This window comes from Seriola lalandi, unplaced genomic scaffold (genome assembly GCF_002814215.2).
Source record: "Seriola lalandi dorsalis isolate HSWRI2012SDOR001 ecotype SW California unplaced genomic scaffold, Sedor1 jcf7180002054425, whole genome shotgun sequence".
Lineage (NCBI taxonomy): Eukaryota > Metazoa > Chordata > Actinopteri > Carangiformes > Carangidae > Seriola > Seriola lalandi.
The window spans coordinates 4,034,528-4,051,290 of record NW_019524978.1 but is presented as its reverse complement, the minus strand read 5'-3'; the positions used below and the strand labels follow the sequence as shown (position 1 = coordinate 4,051,290).

The following is a 16,763-nucleotide window of genomic DNA, read 5'->3' as shown; positions in this document are numbered from 1 at the left end:
TTTGTATATTTCTAAATTGCAAAATACTATATTGGTTGAGACTTTAGTGACACTAAGAGATAGATTATCGGTATTTATGACAGATGTTCACGTGTTACAGTATGCAACTTCCTACTGCTGTAGTACTTTGCACCCAAATGAGGCCATGGCAACCTTTGAATCAAGAGTAGCTGCTTACTGCACCTTCTGTTTCACTGTTTCACCTTTCATTTACTCTGAGAAGGTTTTAAGCATATTAAAGGGGACTGCACTAGAAAGCTGTCAGATAATAAAATGGATAACAGACACAGGTACAAACCCATTATAGTTTTATTTGACATACAGGTGCTTTTGGTTCCTAGTCAAGGAGCTTTACTGGGAGCACAGATTCCATTTACACAAAAAGAAAAACCAGTGGTAGATTAGATTTATCACTTATCTGGATAAAACTAGCTTTTGTCCAACACATACAGAACATATGTTAATGGTTTTAAGATTTTTTACCTTACTCCTTTGTTTCACAGCATGCAGGTTCTCCTACATCTGTCATTGGTAGTGATTATGAAGATTTCACAAGATGGCAAGAGCAAACTCACTTTTATTTTTTCTTTACAAATTCTGCACCAAATAAAATAAAGAGATCTAAAGAACAGGAACAACAATAATAAACAATTGTTCTACATAATGTTGCAAAATCTACATTCAAAAACCAAGATGCGCAATGTTGTACCAGGGCCCCATTAAATAACCATATCAACAAGCACATAGTGTAATGTCTTTGTCTCTCTGTTCGTCTGCCAGTCCTCCACACGCTCACTTTGTTCTTCAGTCCAAACAGCAGTCTCAGCAGTGTCTCCTGCACCTTTTAATAGAGACTCTCTAGTTGTGGAAGTGAAGGAGTAGAGGCTACAGGGTAGAAAAAAAGACTTTTTAAAGTCCAGAGTGGCCCAAGCCTTGTGGCTGAATGTGCCCCATCCCATTTGTGCACAAACAGTATTTTCAAATCATACAGGTAGCAGCAACACCCCTGCAGAGAGGGGGCGAGGGGGCGAACAGTGGGTGAGGGTGGGGGAAGTTTTGGAGGAGGAAACGTGGGAGGATAACAGGAGGAAGGTGAGGAGGCATCAGAGCACTACTGTATGAGGCCGTCTTCAGGGGAGACTGGCTCTGTGTCATGGCCTCTGCGGTGCCTGTGCTCTGTTTTGTTCCTATTATCAGAGTCTTCACGTTCACCTGGGTCTCTCTCCCTCTCTCGCTCCCTTTCCCTCTTCCTCTCCCGTCGCCCCTCTTGGTTCTCCTTATCTTTGCGATTGTTGCGATTCCTCCGTTCTCTCCGCTCATTCTTCCTTCTGGGACCTGCTCCTGCAAGTTGGCAAAACAAAATAATTAAGGTTTGTAAAAGAGGGCGGAAGATTGTAATGACCACTTCTGTTTTGCTCTTGTTTGCTCTCCATCATTGCCCTCCATCAATCTCATTTTGCAAAGGAGGTTAAAAACTTGCACCTTGCATAATTTTTTTGTATTTCCTCTCACTATACACAGTATTGTTAGTTAGTATTTTCAAAAAATTAAAAAAAAAAAAGAAGAAATATTTAATGCAATTAATGCAGCTGCAGAATACATGTGTACATGTCAAAAACCATTATAATCACATCACAGGCTGCAATAACCCCGGAAGTATGTTACTAGCTATTGCAATACCCTGGATTCGCCACTAGATGCCAGTCTTTAATCACAGATAGCAGCCACATTGTCAGACTATCAGCTGTTGCAGCCCCTCTCCTTGCGATGAGCAGACCTTTGTCCAAAATAGAAAACCTTTAAATAAACCCCCAATTTATCTGTTCTTGCAACACCATCTCATAAACAAAACCAAGAGTTTTGGAATGCTGAAGGTTTATCTCTACTCAAGCTACAGCTATTAATGATAATAACAAGATCCACCCCCAGGGAGGTTGGAGACAGGACCTGCAAGTGAATGCAGAGGAGGCCCTTTCCTGTTGTTGTACTGGTGCTGTTCATGTGTGAGTGGAACGGAGCAGCACGGCTTGCTTGGCTGCTTGGCTGGCCGGTCGGGGATTGTGAAACTGCTGAAGTAGGCAGTAGGCACAGACACAGGGAAAGAGAGAGAAAGAGATCTCTCTCTGTCTCTCTCCTGTCCGCTTCATGTTTGCCCCCCCTACGCTCACACTCTCCCTATCTGTCTGTTCATTAATCAAGACAGGGCTCTGGTTGGGCCCACACATTGTGGACTGGTGATACCACACTCTACCTGCCCACTGTGTTTAATCTTTTTCTAGAAACAATGAAAGGACAAGCGGACAGGAAGTGGACATAAGTGCATGTGTGAACATGTGCACCGACACAGCGTTCACATGGTTTGATTGCAAGACGGTTAAAAGTGAGTAAAAGTAAATATCAAAATTCAAAGATAGTGAAGATAGCTGGGCGCATGGATGGATGAATGGATGGATGGAGTAATCTGGTGCACTGACTCATTCGGGGTCTGCCCCCCGTCCTCTATAAACACAGGAAGTCCCCTTCGCTCTCATTGTTTTCACTGTCCTGACACCATAACTATTTACAAGTTCAGTGGATTAGTCATACTGTAGCCCTCGAGCTTTTGTCGAGCCAGAGGAGAAACCTAATCCATGCCAGTGTTGAGATGATTAGGAGAGTGTTTATCAAACCAACCTGCAACCAGTTAGTTGGAACAGTTTCTGATGGGTTTTTTTGTAAACTGTGTGTTGAATAATGTCATCAAGAGTTTGAGACGGGCAGTGAATGAGTGTTTGGCTTTTGAGACAACATATGAAAATCTTCCAGTTATGTTGTGAATGGGAATTTGTACTCATGGTGAAAAATCGTCAATTTGTACCATCATTCAATGGTAAAAGCATCCACATCATTAAAAGTGGAACCACTACTATCATCACTTATCCCTGTTTTGGCTGACACTTGTACAGTAAGTGATGTGATGTGTAGGTGATCTTACAAAATAAGAGTTCCAGTTCGATTTTGTTACGAGTTTTGGTGGGGGGGAATCAATGTGTCTCAACTCAGTGGATCATTTTCACTGTTGTGATGTACTGGAATAATTTTATGTTTATGCGTTTTAGGACCTTACATTTGTTCATTTTATACAGTGTGGGATGTTGATGAAACAAAGTCAAACTGTATTACTCTAATTCAAAGGACATAGTAAAGTTATACCAAATACAATATCATTTTTCAAGGTAAATTATTGTTTGTGCTATTAAATTGATGTTGTCTATTGAATCATTATTCTAAAAGGGAAAGAATGTAACAACCTCTAAAGAAATATTTCGACATTTTAGTTAATAGCCTTCTTTGCACTCCCAATGAGTGTCAAGTATTAAACTAAACCCTGGAGGTAATTAGCATAGCCTAGCTTAGCATAATGACAGAGGGGAAACAGCTAACCTTAGTCAAATTATTTCTCCGCCGCCGACCATGGTTTCTGGCCAGACGCGGGTGGTGGTGATTGTCGCTTGATAAGAGCTCCAGCCGTTGTTGCGTTTACAAGAAGCAGCAGTAAATTGCTATCAGAAAGTGACGAGACGGACCGGGGCTAGCTAGTTAGCATGCTAATTTCAGTCGAAGAATAGACGTGATAGAGACAATAGTTATTATTGGCGTTGCTATCCACCCCTGGAGACAGCACTTGGCGAGTAAAGGAATGACGTTTGATGCTGAACTCACAACGTTTCTTCAAGACTGGTAAACCAACAGCTGCTAATGCCAACGCTAACTATGTAGCACTAGCAAAACTTACAAGTAGCTGCTTTAATGTAGTTTCAGTTGATGCAACCACCATATCTGTGAAGCAGCTGAAACATTTATTCAAAACCAAGCCCTTAAGCACTTTGTATTTTCGTGTCTAGCAATAGCTCATGCAAGTAAGTACAGAAATTTAACACATAGACAATATTAATGGTACAATGTAAGAGAACAGCTGTAAATCTCTGAGGTCACTTTTTAACTTGTCTCTCAGATTATGTGATGCACACCTTTTTTTTTGCCGTTGCAAACTGTACACTACATGCTCCACTTCAGATTTTGTAATTTTTTATTAAAACTGTATTAATTGTAAAATATTTATTATGACCAATACAGTACAAAATAAATTTGACATTTATGTCAAATTATAAGTCTGTGTCCAATCAAAACATTGACTGTAACTGCTCTCAAGTTCTATGAGCAATTAGTGCCACATTCAGTAATTAGAGTACATGATAAATATTTGTGATCACTACATGTTAAAAACATTTCCTGTAATCTCTAGATAATGAGCGGGAATGTATGAAGAAATGTGTTATCCTTTTCATCCTGTTATTCACCTTAAACCCCTGCCTGCACGCTGTAAACACAGCCACGAGTGCAGACCTGTTGAATTGTCTGTGGCTGTAATGTAACTTCTAGAAATCTTTTGCAGCACACTCACAAAGGGCAATACTCAGTATTGCCCTTTGTGAGTGCACACATAGAGGGGCTTTACTGAATGGGACACTACAGGCCGTGTGTGTGCTGGCATAGTGACTGAGTGAGCATGTTAGTGAAAGAGTTCGTGGAGAGACAAAGAGAGCCAAACGAACCAAAGTACAAAGTGTGAGTAGGAAACAGACAGAGATCAAATGAGAGAGCAAAGGGGCACTGAGGGTAAGGGAAGGAGTGTGTATCTGTGGTGTGTGTGGGCATGTATGTGGTTAGAGGCTCACTGTGTGTTTTATGGTGGCACATCCTCCGTGGCAGGCGTTCTGTCGTCCGGGGAGCTTTTGGCGGGAGCCAGGCCGGGATTAAAGGCTATGGGCTGTCCCACAAGTGGAATGCCTGCCGCACGGCCGCCAGGATGTCATGGGGGTGGTGGGGTGGGGGTGGGTTCTGGGTGTGTGTGTGTATGTGTGTGTAAGAATCCCCCCCTCGCTGACTGGTTGGTGGTAGCTTGCTTGACTGTATGTTTCTCTGTGTGGAATAGGTCTGTGCAAGTGTCTGTATGTGTGTGTGGGAGTTAAAGGGGGTTAAGGTTTGCAGAGGGCACATGGTCTATCCGGCCGCAGAGATAGAGAGGTCGATCGAAGGACAAATTAGCCAGCATTAACTTGAGAGAGATGGCGGCAGATGAGGATGTGCGTGTAAACATTCACAATCTCTAGCCATTGATAACAGAGGAACGGAGCCAAGTTTTTCTGACTCTAATCCTTAATATGTCAGCATGTTTCCTACAGTTTTACAACTCTTCTGACATGATATCTGTAATTTAAAATATTGTTTAGGGATTTAATCAGGACCCACTGGAAGTTGTGATTTATCAAATAGTCTGTAGAACTGCAGCCTGTAAGAGCTGGAGGCTTAAGTCTAGTCTTAAAAGAATAGTAGACATTTTGGGAAATATGCTTATTTGCATTCTTGCTGAGAGTGAGATGAGAAGATAAAACGCCACTCTCGTACCTGCAGATTAAATGTGTAGCTTGGGCCAGGAGAAGATTAGCTTAGTTTAGCATGAAGAGTGTAAACAAATGAAATATGTTAATAAGTGAGCTTTAGAGGTTATGGCAAGCAGTCTGTTAACTTTAGACCGGCTAGCAGTCTCCCCTTGCCTTTAGTCTCAGTGCTAAGGTAAGATGATCATCAGACTCTACCTTACTAGTTACTTACTTTAGCTAACTGTAGGTACAAACACAAGAGTGGTACTGGACCTCGCATCTAACTCTCAGCAAGAAATCAAAAGCCTAGGCCTATTTGGTTTGTGTCTGGGTTAGGACAGCCAAATCTGTTCATCTTTGAATGAAAATACTGCATTGCATAAGGAGGCATTTGATGTGGAAAAAATGATCATATTAGGGTACAAAGCCTACTATACAAAACACATTTTCATTTTGTTTAAATGCAAAAAGGAGAGAAGGAACATAAAATGTATTGCTAACAAGTGAGATGCATTTTGGTTGGATTTTGTGTAAGGATGAGGGAATGTAAAAAGTATGAAAAGAATGACAGAAGGACAAAACTACAGGGCAAAATGAGGAACGGGGTGAAATAGGATGAGATGAGCCAAGACTTGGTAGTACTTGTGGAGGAGTGAAGCGATTTAGCAAGGAGAAGGACGGGAAGAGGAGAGGCAGGACAGAGGGGGAGAAGAAGCCAAAGGGAGAAAGAGCAAAAGAGAAGGAAAGGAAGAGGAGGAGGAGGATGTATCAGTGTCTGAGGGCTGCTGGAGGATTACTGGGGGCTCTCTGAGGTCGGACCACTGACCTCTTAGCGTGTGCAGAACGTAAACATCGAGGAGAGGACGCACCGAGGCAGATAATTAGCTCTCATTCTCTGCGGATGCTGTTGGAGTGGGGGCAACTAGGTAATCACATGCGGGGGGGTGAAACTGATAAACGGGGTCTGTAGTGTGTAAGACTGTACACTTTCTTTCTTTCTTTCTTTCTTTCTTGCCCTGTAACACCCCCCTCTTCGCCAGGCTCTGACTAGATCAACAGAGCCGTCGACTCCACACTAAAATCTCGGCCCCCGCCCCGACTGACTGGGAGCGCCAACAGGGAGCTTATATGGGGGTCTATGTTTTCTTTGGTGTAGTAGGGAGTGTGTGTGTGTGTGGCTGGGGGAATGGATCAGTAGAGAGATACAGATAGAAAGTGAGAGAGAAGGGGATAGCCAGGGTGCCAGAGGGCAAATTTCACAGTCTGCCTTACAAATCATGTCAACCCAGTTGACTCTCTTCACAAATTACCACTGGTACCAATGGCTGTGTAGTTATTTCAGTAGTAGTTTAGTCGAAGTTAGTGTGTGTGTGTGTGTGTGTGTGTGTGTGTGTGTGTGTGTGTGTGTTTGGTTTGGTGTGCTCAAGTGAGTGTGAAAGTGCAAAATTGTGCATTTGTCTGACTTGTCTAAAATGAAGAGAGTGTGTACATGTGTTGTTTTGCGTGTCTGTGTGTGTGTGTGTGTGTGTGTGTGTGTGTGTGTGTGTGTGTGTGTGTGTGTATAAGTGTGTGTATTGGCAGCTGTGGGGATAAACCAATACTGATCCCCTGGTCGCCGCGTGCCTCCCAGGGGGGAGGATGTTGATGTTGAGCTGGCTGTTTCTGCTGCATCACACACACAGACACACACACATGCACAGAAACACGCACACGCACACACACATACACATGCACACAGTGTTTGTTCTGTAAGTGTGAGGCCCCAGGGGGCTGGATCTCAGCCTCCTACCCTGTCTGCGATCTGTCATTTAACACTACAGAACCCAGGCTAAAAAACAACCAGCCGTAGCCGCCAACCACCTCAGTAACCACACACATGCAGTACACACATAACACAAAGCGATCGTAAATGCTTCACAGCATTGGCTTTTATAAAGAGACGAGACCGTCTGAAAACAGTTTTCACTCTATTCATTAGAAATGATCACGCAATTCCCTGTTTACTAGAAGCAGAGAAAGTGGTTTTACTGTTTAAAAATCTAAAGAGGTCTCATGGGAAAACACACAACATACCCATTGCAACATCACACATGTGTCTTCCCCCCACTGTCCTCACTCTGACCACAATGACAATCCTCTGAGTAAACAGTCGTAGTCCTGAGCGGAAGAAAGTCTAGCTATGATTGTACAAGCCGAAGCAGCACCGTCTGGAATTCATAGAGAGTAGATTGTGCCATGTGTCATAAATACAGTGTTGGCAGTGAGTGTGATGGGAGCAGCAAGTACAACAGACAGTGTTTAGTATGTCTCATTTTGAATATTCTGTTTTTTGACATTTTTGGTTCAGATGCTGGATCAGAAGGATCCTAAATCAGGATCTGAAACACAGAAATATTGTAACTCAGTAAAGTAAAAAAAAACACAGTAAAGTTTTCTTTACCTGGACATTTCCTCCTCTTGACCAGGCACTCTTTGATCTCTGAGATCTCAGGGCAGGGTTTACCAAAGGGTGATGGGTACTGGAGGACCTGCCGTGTGCGCGTCTCCTGGCCCCGCTTGAAGCCACAGGTTCTACCGGACCGAGAACAAGGGCTCCACTCACTCCACTCACCCACTTCACAGTGCACTGACCAGGGAAAATGAAGGAAGAGAGGTGAGGTTGGGAAACATCGATTTCATCATCTTATATTAATATGTTTTGAAATGGGGTTGCTTTATTTTCTTCAAGCTTATTTGCCATCTGTAGCCACATCAAGGGCCAAAAACTTGGCATGGGCTCCTACCATCAGGACAGGAATCTTTGGCAGTTATTTTTTAATGACACATCCACAGACACCATATTGGACTGACCTTGTGGTGTGCACTCCATGAGTTTGTCATTGGGCTCGTAGTCCTCTGGACACACATGATGGCACCTCCCACTGAGCTGGTACAGGCCTGGCCGGCACTGTGTACATGTCTCACTGCTCACACATGACTCACACTCTGCAGGGCACCCTGCAAAGACAAAAGCGCAGTAATGTGTCTGTGTCTATACTGATCAAATTTAACACGAAAACATGTTATGAACAGTTATGCTTCATTCAAGTGAGAATTATTTGGTTAATTATACATGGGTAATGTGGGATACAGATAAGGTAACCAGAGTTAAAAGGCAACTCACTGGGAACACACTCCCTCTGCGTGTCACTGCGGACCAGCCCCTCGGGGCAGTTCTCCTGGCACTTGCCCAGGTGAAGGTAGAATCCTGCTCGGCAGCGCGTGCAGAAGTTCTTGTTGAAGCAGGAGTCGCACTCCAACCTGCACTCTGACAAAGAAACACAGACCCAATGCCAGAGTTTATTTAAACTGTACAAGTTATCGTGTGTGTTGTGCGTGTTAAATATACAGGGTGTCAGTGTGTGTGTGTGTTCATGTGTGCATGTCTGACTGGGAATATAGGCCACCGCAGGCAGACTGATGTCTTGCAGGGTGGCTGGTGATATATGATTTTTCATAAAGCAGCACTTGATTTGATTTAATGTCACCAAATAGAAACATACTTTACAGGATAACTACTATCAAGTTTTTCAGTTATTTGAAGATATACATATGTATACATAATGCCATATATCACAAGCAGGTCTTGGACCGTTGCATGTCAAGATGTGTATATGGAGAGGGGACAATTTGACACACTGTTAAGATGCCACATTTAACTCAAGACAAGTTTGAGATCCTTTTCTCTGTGTGTTTGTTATGAGAGAGGATTATAATTAATCTAATGCCCGTCCATTCAGAGGACAGTTAATTACACAGAAGTCTGGCTGCTAATACCACCTGTTCATTTCAAATAGGCACATGCTAGTCCTTACTTGTGCAGGTGTTTCTTTCTGGGGAGCGTGTGCCATAAAAGCCTGGAGGACAGGAAGTCATGCACACCCCGATCTGCTTCATCCCAATCCTCTCCAAATGCATGAAGAAGCGCGGCTTGCAGGACAGGCAGCCATTGTAGTCAGAGCAGGTCAGACAGCCACCCTGCTGGCACCCTGAGCTCACACCAGAGATCTCTGTTGACAGGAACAGGCAGGCAGGTGCACTTATGAATTTTCACATGTGAGATTTATATGAAAACTGAATTGTGTTAATAGATAATGAGTAATATTGGAGAGATCACAACATTTGGTAAGCGGCAATGCCCCTGTTCGATGCTGACCAATTTAGGAGTGCTTGTAGATATCATGCTAGTAATACTAGCCTCTCTCTTACTAAAAGCTCCTAGCAGGAATTCATCTTTCTGTTGGTGCCAGGGATGGACTCGGTAACCTTCTGGCAGCCTTTCTCTAAAACAGTAATTCATTTAGCACTAAAACATGTAAGGAAATAAATATATATCCAATGTCCTGATATTATTTTCAGCCAGGAAGCCAAATGTAGTCCCAAGAAACCTATTTTCAATTCTACACAATGAGAAAAATTCATAACCTTATTGGGTTTAACTAAATCCAACTTTTTCTAGCTTTCCATCTCATTCATAACAGCCTTGTTTCCTTGTATCTAGGCTCTAAAGCTGTCATTTTACTGGAATAACATCCCATGTTCCTGCAGCCACTTGAAAAAATGGCTATGCACTTTCAAAATAAAGTTTGTAGTCTTTATAATATAGGCCCCATGCACAACCAGCAATCAAAACCCGACTGAAAAGCTTTGGCAGACACTGGACTCTAGAGAATGTGAGCCATGTGTTGTGCTGAGTACAGTGGCATATTATGTTTTTTAATGGTTTAATGATTTCTTTTTTTGCTATAGTGAATGGCGCTATGGTATGGTAAACAGGATCAGACTATCCTGTTGCACCACTGTGCACGCTTTATGCTTGGCTATATAATGCTAACATCAATACCTAAGTGATGGCACTTAAATCAGGTTGAACGGCTGGATTTTGAAAGAATACTTATTTGTTTCATGGTGCACCGACATTGTAATGTTATGATATTAGTGTATATTGCATCTCAGCTTTCAATCTTTCAGATGGTAAAATATTCTGTAGGTTTATGTTGCACAATCAGTGTCAGTAAATAAATCAGCAACAATAAGACTTTGCTGAAAAAAAACCCATTGCTTCAAAAACAAAGAAAAATTTAACACAAATAGCATCTCGAAAGATTCCCACAATGCTTTTTAAATGAGGAAATGATCCAAAACTGCATGTTTATCTTAAAATTTTATGAAAATTTTTGTTTATTATTTAAATTATGTGTTTTAGAATAATAAAGTTATGATTTTACTTGCATAAGTGTTTTATTACAGTATATGACTAATCACCTACTGTCTCAGCGTAGAGACTGATACTAGCACAGTGCTAATGACAGTAATTTATACGATGTTTACAACTCTGTTTATGTACATAAGTACTACAGTGTTTAGATTATGGTGATCTATTTTACAGTAGGTTTTTCATCCCCCCACTCTTCACTCATTGTGGGATGATTCACCAGACTTTGACTTCCAAGGGAGAAGGCCTGGGTTATAGCTTTGAATCATTTTAATTGTATGTTGACAGCCTTGGCACAGAAATTCTTAATGTCTCCTAAGTAACGGCAAGTGTATTTCAACATGATAGTCTGTGTTTAGGCATCATGATTGAAAACGTATAGATATATGGAGTGCTATTAACATATTGTAGACATATCAAAAAATCCAAAGGTTATAGAACTCAGGACTGAAAGTCATAAAGACCCAACTGCATCAAAGAGGAAGAAATAAATTCAGTGTAATCGCATGCATGTCACTTTCCTGGAAAAGCTTGTGTATCATATCCTTTTTAGTATCTGATTCCACTCAGTGGAAAAAAAACATTAACAAAGTGGGTTTGGGTGGTTAGATGTATATATGTTCTGAAAACCACCAGATACACATGACATGCTGTTGTGTAGTTCAGATGATGTTTTTAGCTCCTGGTCCTGATGTTACAGTTCACTGTCTTTATGAGGGACTGGGCTTAACTAACTCATCTGGTAGAAATGCTGTAGTTAAATCCAGACAGTGTCTATTGACATTGAGGAAATCACTCATCCTGTTAAAGTCTACTTATTTACCCGCACCAGGAATGACGCCAGTTGCATAGAGTCAATTTGCAATAATCATGAGCCATGTTTAACATTCTTGTGCTGTAGTCGGTACTCCATTCCCAAACGCATTGATTGGAAAGTGTTGCAGTAGCTACATATGGTAGGCAAATCAAAAGCAACCCCATAAGCACCTAAGGAATTGATTTTCCTCTCCAGCCTTGGCATCTCATGCCAATGGCTTAAGCTGGCCCTCTTTCTTCTTCTCTGTGTTCGGAGTTTAGCTGTCAGTTTACCATAGATCATGGATACATTGTATAAAATATCTCAACAATCTTTGCAACTGCTGTCCGTTTGCCCACATGTGTTCCTGCCAAGCTGCCCTGATTCACAGAAGTCTTAAGACGCAGGAATTTGGCCTTGCCCTCACACTCGCACCGACAAAACCTCAGTTGGACAGTGGTATCTTGCATAACATACCAACAAAGTTACATGTGAATAAACACAGTCACATGCCGGCACACACACAAACACAGATGGTTCATGGAGAAAATAGAATTGGGCAACAAAACCAAAACAAAGAAATAAAAAAAAACATTTTGCCAAAAGTGTTAAATGCCTGCCTCTTAAGGAATCCGTGACACATTTGATTTTCCTGCCTTCACAATATTCTGCGTTTAGCCTTAAATCAACAGCTAAATCCATCCAGCCTCATCTTCATGAAGATGGCCTGTCTTCTTTAACTTTATAGAATATGTATGTAATTTCCACTGTTAGCATCCAGGCCTTAATTTTTGGATTCATCTTCACAGACAGGAAGCCCGGCGCTCGGGTTCTGTCTCTGCGTGGTAATTTTGGCCTGTTAACTGAATGGTCATTGACTCCCAACTCACTCTTACCCCCTGCTTTCCCTCTGTAGTCTGTACTCATTTACCCCTTCACCAACTAATCCCTCCATCCTCCCTGACATCTCAGGAAGTGTTAGATATCTGCCTCCTTGGAGGAAGTTTGGGTTCTTATAAGCACTTTACCACTAAGCCAATTAATTGGCACTGAGTCAGTTGACAAGGCAGATTACTCATCTCTGTAGAACGTGAACTAAACCTTCAACTTCCTTAAACAACAATAAATTAAGCTGTAGTGTGGCCTTCTCATCTGCGGAACTGAATCACACCATGGTTCAGTGTATGTGTTTATGCTTTAGTGGAAATATGTTTTATCTTTTTTAATTTCAAATTCCAGTTTAAATTCAACAAAAAAAATCTACAGTTTCACAAAAAGCCCAACAGGACATAATTTAAGACAGCAAGTGTGAGAGGACTCCCAGAAGACCCGTGTGCTCCCCCTCTCTCACACTGTGTTGACAGGCTTGTTTGAGGGGAAATAAACATTGAAAAGGGAGAATCTGTGTGCCATGATGCAGCGTAGAATATACAGCAGATCCTACGCCATATATTAATACAAAGTGCAGCACAAACACACATTGAAATGATAATCAACTTATAACTCTTTTATTATCAGAACTATTGCCTTATGTGTTTATATGTCAGTTTATTGTAGCCAAACTAATGTTTCACCCTGCTGAACAGCAAAAACACCCAGCCTTGTCTCTTCAGATCTGACCTAAACAACACTGAGCAGTGCTGCCAAGAGCAAAGGTAACCTCAGACCCCTTTTAAAACTACATAAAATACACAGTTAACCCCTGATGCTGCAGCTCACTGCTTTTAAAAAAAAATGTCCACTGTGGTGGTCATGAGGGAGAAAGAGACAACAAACTCGTCCTCTTTCATGGTCCAGACTACAGAGCTGAGCTCTGCAATGAGATGTAAAGAGCAAGACACATAAAGAGGAGCTTCAGCCCCAGGTGGCAGGGATAAAAACATCACTCCAGAGGTTTATCATTGTATATCACAGACAGTTCTCCAGCCACGCTGGCAAGTAATACATGGAATATTCTAGCTATTCCTTCTCTAATAGACTTAGTCACAGCGCACATCTGGAGACCCTCAGTGATAAAGTGTGCGTAGGAAGAATAGAAAAATATGCTTTATTGATACTTATTTCATAGTGTCATGGAAAGAAACTGGTCATAGTTCAAGAGATGAGACATAATGTTGGAGCACAGGGAGATATATGGGAGATGAAATACATCCAGACTTAGTGTTTTCAGTATGGAACATCTCTGATGTTTTGATTGAGCCTATTGTCAAATTTACATTTACTCAGACTGTGCACAGTAATGAGAACAAGATGGGACATGATTTCAAATTATGATTCAAATTCTGACAGGCATACATGTGAACCCGGCACTATGTGATTTAACAGCAGAAGAAAGTTTTTCCCCATAAATTACAAGATGTTGCAGTATGGCAGCTACATCACCAAATATGGAAACTGAAGCTGTGAATATCCATTTGAACAGAGACCGGCCCTGATGCCCGCACACCAGACGCCTCCTGAAGTCTGCTGCTGTGGCCGCTAGAGAGCGACGGGAACCAGGAGACGGAGCGCCAAGAGCAGCGGCCGCAGGCTTCAGGTGACGGGCAGAACAATCAATTAAACCAATTACTCCTCAAAGGAAACATGGTCGGACTAATAATGTTGGAACTAATTACACTTACTGAAGGCATCATGAAGATGCCATAGTTATTAAGCTGGAGCATGGAGCGTTGGATTTGGCCGAAATCAATCAATCAATCAATTTAAGAATAACTCCCAATTTTTTCACTGAAATTAATTAATTAGTGCATAATCATCATAATATCTTTGTTGAAAATTAGAGTCGGGAGTGTGGAAGTTGGTTAGTTTAATATCTGTATTATATTTAATAGTATTTTTTCAGTCTGCGGTGACTGTTTAAGGTGCTTTAGGTTTGCTCTTGTTTTAAATTATGTAACAGAAAGAAAAACACATCAAACGTCACCTGTAATTTATTTCGTTTTATGTACACAGACTCACATTAGTGGAACCCGGTGTTCCCAATGTTCCCGGTCGTGCGCGTTTGGTGACCTACAAATCTACCAGTTTGCTACAAATAATAATAATTTTCCTGTCATTTATTTGATGTAGAAATGACTGAATATTAGAAGATGAAGAATGTGGACTGGAGACCTTTGTGACTTTGTGACTGGACGCATGTCTGAGTAAAACAGTCGAATAAATGCTGCTACGTATAAAAATAAAAGGAAAAAAAGAAGAAAGACGGTGGTGAATGTGTTCAAACACCTGGCAGCATCGTGCCGTACTTCACTTTACTCACGTTTATGTTGCCGGTGCCTGGAGCTGCTGTGCTGCTGACAACCAGTGTAATCCATGCAGTGCAAGATGATCAAAACAAAGGAGATCAGTTGTAATTGCATAGTAGCCCAGAGATGAGACTCGTAAAGCCAATGTCAATGTTCACTAACACTTATGGATAAGATTCCGTTTTCTTCCCCCAGACGGAGGCAGGAGGTGGAGGGTAGATAATTCCTAGACACAGCAGGACCCCCAGCTATGTGGTGATATGTGGTGATGGTAGTGTACGGTGGCCCAATGATGCCTGGGCCGCTGAGACTGTAACATCTTGGAGAAGCTCTTCATATGTGCCAAGAAAGCCAGACTGAGTCAGGGATCCGTTATCCGTGCTGTGATAAAGAGCATTCCCCCCGAAAACCAAAAAAACAACAAACACACCAAAAAGCTCGATTTTCATCCGTTGCGCGCAGGAGGAGAGCAGAGTCAAGCATTAGTGTTGGTCAAAAAGATGAATCGAGTTATTGATTACTGACATGACTCTCAAAAAGTTTGAGTTATATATATCCATCTGTAGAACTCCAAACGGACCCCTCTCCCCCTCTGTCCGAGATACTGAGTGGAGATGCGCCGTGCGTCCCGGTGTGTGGATACCTTAATGCGCAAGGCGCGCAGAGGGTACGGGCTTCATCTCAGCATCAGCTGAAGCGCAACAAGAAAAAGCCACCACAGAGCAAACACGATTAACTACAAAACCAAACTCTAAGTGAAATATTTCACAGTTCTTTTGGCTGTCAAACGCACACCTCCTCTCTCGCTCGCAGTCGGCGGCAGGCAACTGAACCAAAGTAAACCTCCGCAGTTTCAGCGCTTTTCTGCTTTGCGTGCGGGACCCATTCACTCCCCTCCTGCCGGCCCGCTGATGACTTCAGCCCTCTGCTGTGTCTCTGTCTCTCTCTCTCCCCCTATGAGCTCCAAAGTTTATTTAGAGGGCAAGCCCCCCGCGTCAGAGTCAGAGAGAGAGAGAGAGAGAGAGAGAGAGAGAGAGAGAGAGAGGGAGAGAGAGGGAGAGAAAGAGAGAGACATACTGAAGTTATTTCAGTGAGTAGTGTACTGTTGCCTCCATGTGCTGCTAAACCGGATCTGAATGTAGCAGCTATTGATGTGACTGACCCGAAAAAATTCACCTGTGACCAGTGAGACCACCTCTCACCAGTAAACTATTTTTTTTTTTTCAGGTTCAAACTTACATCAAGTGTCATGTCATTTGAATCATTGTACCCAGTTAACAGAAAAAGAATAATCATTTTCAAAAACATTTGATTTAGTTAAACACATTCCAGAAGCCAGATTACATCAATGCTGATGGCAGATGCCAGTCAAGATGTCATTTTGTCCCATTAGATCAATTTTCTTCTGACTCCTTCTCCCCAAAGGTTTGTGTGAGTGAGAGAGAGGTGTTTGTTTTCAAAGTCAGCGCTTATTCTGACTGAGATGATATTTTATTCATACAGAAATTCACTCAGATATTTTTGATTTTAAAGTGACTCTACTGTACTGTGGATTTTTCAGGATATATCTTAACACGTCTCTCTAAATTTACATCAATAAAAATAATTATTTCAGTAAAGGATTAGGTAGTTTTAATAATGTTAGCCTGCTGTAAGTCTGCATATTGATTTTCAGTTAGGACATCTGAGATTGATCTGCAAAAATGCACCTAAAGCTTTACAGATGTTTACAGATGTAATATATGAGCAGCAGCAGACATCTGCATTTTGTAAAATGAATTTCTTGACTGGAGGTGACTGTTTGGTGTGGAGAGAGAAAATATTCAAGTTGACATCAGCTGAACCAGCAGCATCTCATCTTATTACCTCTAGAGGGAGTTAGTTCCATAAAAGCTTGAGGCACATTGTCACGACAGAGGCATCGATATCAGTCACTTATGGTAAACTTTGGGACTTTTCCTATCGAGTCCAAATGTGATCTTGTTTGTGTAGTTTCATTCTAGAGGAAAGATCAAGAGAAACATAGCCTTTAAAACTTTAAAACA

General features: G+C 41.9%; 1 protein-coding gene across 1 annotated transcript; it reads right to left on the bottom strand.

Moving 5' to 3' along the window:
* Positions 1 to 291: 291 nt before the first annotated feature.
* On the bottom strand, positions 292 to 15,663 carry rspo3 (R-spondin 3). The gene is made up of 6 exons (XM_023410391.2): positions 14,733 to 15,663; positions 9,278 to 9,472; positions 8,587 to 8,730; positions 8,274 to 8,420; positions 7,864 to 8,049; positions 292 to 1,341 (listed from the first exon to the last, which is right to left on the bottom strand). Exons 1-6 carry the CDS (start codon positions 14,830 to 14,832, stop codon positions 1,112 to 1,114), a joined length of 1,002 nt encoding a protein of 333 aa, XP_023266159.1. The 5' UTR covers positions 14,833 to 15,663; the 3' UTR covers positions 292 to 1,111.
* Positions 15,664 to 16,763: the final 1,100 nt, after the last annotated feature.